This window comes from Papilio polytes, unplaced genomic scaffold (genome assembly GCF_000836215.1).
Source record: "Papilio polytes unplaced genomic scaffold, Ppol_1.0 DF824035.1, whole genome shotgun sequence".
In the NCBI taxonomy this organism is placed as follows: Eukaryota; Metazoa; Arthropoda; class Insecta; order Lepidoptera; family Papilionidae; genus Papilio; species Papilio polytes.
In genome coordinates, this window is record NW_013525169.1 from 33862 (window position 1) to 36004 (window position 2143).

Below are 2143 nucleotides of genomic sequence, written 5' to 3' on the forward strand. Positions count from 1 at the left end.
CGCCACGAACCGGATGGCCGCCACCCACTCCTCTCTACACCAGACATTGATACTAACTGTCACTTGTTCACCATGACACATCCAGTAGACGTTGGAAAGTAATTAAACAGCAAAAGATGAAACATTGTATACTAAAATGTCTACACCAGTTTGCTAAGGTAATTATTAACATCATACAATACCTTATACTGACACTAACCTTTTAACACAAAGTGCACATCTGCTGAAACTTTTTCATTTACGGGCTTTATTACATTTACAGTACATAACATACAATACCGTATAACTCCCAATTTAGATAAATGATGCGATGATACAGAGTGAATTCTGCGCGCCATGACAAGCTAGCAATTTAAATTAACTCTAATCATAACTTATACACATCCCAACATTATCCCCAGCCTACTATACGTACCCACTAGGGGGCTCAGAGCCTACCCTAAGTTTAGGGTGTGTAGGCCTTAGCAATAACACTGGCTTGGTTGCAGGTTGGTTGACTTAACAGATATCTTTGAATTTCTTCACGATTATGTGTGTGATGCATCACAATGTTTTCCTTCACCATAAGAATGTCAGAGAAAACTCACATTGTTACAAGGTGGGATTCGCACCCAGGACCTATAGATTAAAATCCCTGAGCCGCCAACCCTCTATGAAATTTCAATTACCATGATTTTTGACTTCTTGATTCTATGAGTAAACAAAGGGTTGACATATTCAAAATGTATCTAAAACATAATTGTTTTTAGAAATTCTAATTGTTTTATCTTAACATCACTTTATTAGTAACTCTCGCTGTATTAAGCAATGTAGTGAGAGGCAAACTATCAACTTCTACTGTTATCAAATTATTGCAGCTATTGTTCTTCATCTATATACTCGTTTACAAATTTGACATTTAAGTTAATTAATAAACAAATATATTTAATGAAGGGCAATACTTATTTACAATTGGGGCAATGGGAAATTCCTGCAGTTTTATCATACAATGATTGTGACAAACTGGTATTGTTGTGGTGACATTGCTACTTACTATTGTATTACGAGTGTACTATACATGTGAGTAAACAAACTGACCGTTCCCTGTCCGTGTCGACGGAGAAGTTGCGCTCGATGACGGTGGTCCATTGCAGGCCGCGGATAGTGAACGTGTGCGGCCGAGGCTTGTCCACGGCCATGATCTGGCAGTCTCGCACTGTAAACTTGTTCAGAGGGTCACGGTAGTTATTGCGCTCCGGCTGTGTTTTGAACCCAACTAAGTCACCATTGTCAAATAGAATGAAATAGCGATCTCGCCAATTGCGGATGTGTTCCCCACGCTTTTGCAACCAGCCCTCTTTTACAATGTTTCCGAGCGCCTCGGCCTCCGCCATGGCTGAAGTTTGCCCGCGCCCGACCGAGCCACTTCACACAACACTTGCTCGCCAATCTAAATATTCGCTTAGATAGCCACACCACTACCACGTTTCAATATGACACTTAAAGCGCGTGCTTCACCTGTACTGAATATCACCGTCAAAATATGTATAGTACATTTTCTTGCATAAAACAACAATTTTATAATAATTTTGAACGTTTTCTCGTCTTAGAAAACGACACGATTTAGCGACGTAGCCTCGCGGTAGCTATGCGACAATGTCAAGTAGGACTGTTTGATGAAAAACAATAAACGAAGACTGACGTAGACTAATACGCAACGCATAAGTGGGAAAGAGAAATCCGACAAATCTGAAGTAAGGCACAGGACTATTTATTTAGTTGCATAATAACCTATTTTGACAAATTAGTGCTATATGTCTGCCGCTAGTCGAATAAATGGCGTTGTTTAATGTTTTTTGTTTTTTATTTCCTTGAAACGTTCCTTTACACACAAATCTGTGGTCCTCTTGTAATAGGCATTTAATTCTGTGTCTGATAGCTGTTGCCCGCGATTTCGTCCGCGTGGAGTTGGTTCTGGCAGCGTAAGCTGAGAAAAGTTCAAACATAGGGATTTTTTTGAGGTGTGGTCGAGAAACGCTCTTTATTAATGGTTCCTAAACATTAGTAATAATAAAAACCGACTTCCAAACAAAATACACTAAAAACAAAACAAAATGCACTAAAAACAAAACAAAATATCCTCAAAAAAACAGTACACTAAAAA

At 39.1% G+C, this 2143-nt stretch overlaps 1 protein-coding gene across 1 annotated transcript in view; it reads right to left on the bottom strand.

The window, feature by feature from the left end:
• LOC106100856 (RAC-beta serine/threonine-protein kinase A-like) overlaps nucleotides 1-1732 on the bottom strand; it is a 6591-nt gene extending 4859 nt beyond the window's left edge. The window contains exons 1-2 of the mRNA XM_013279919.1: nucleotides 1078-1732; nucleotides 4-34 (exon numbers count right to left, since the gene is read on the bottom strand). Of these exons, the coding sequence (XP_013135373.1) occupies nucleotides 4-34; nucleotides 1078-1373 (327 nt within the window). The 5' untranslated portion in view covers nucleotides 1374-1732. The remainder of the gene's footprint in view (nucleotides 1-3; nucleotides 35-1077) is intronic.
• Between the last annotated feature and the right edge of the window lie 411 nt (nucleotides 1733-2143).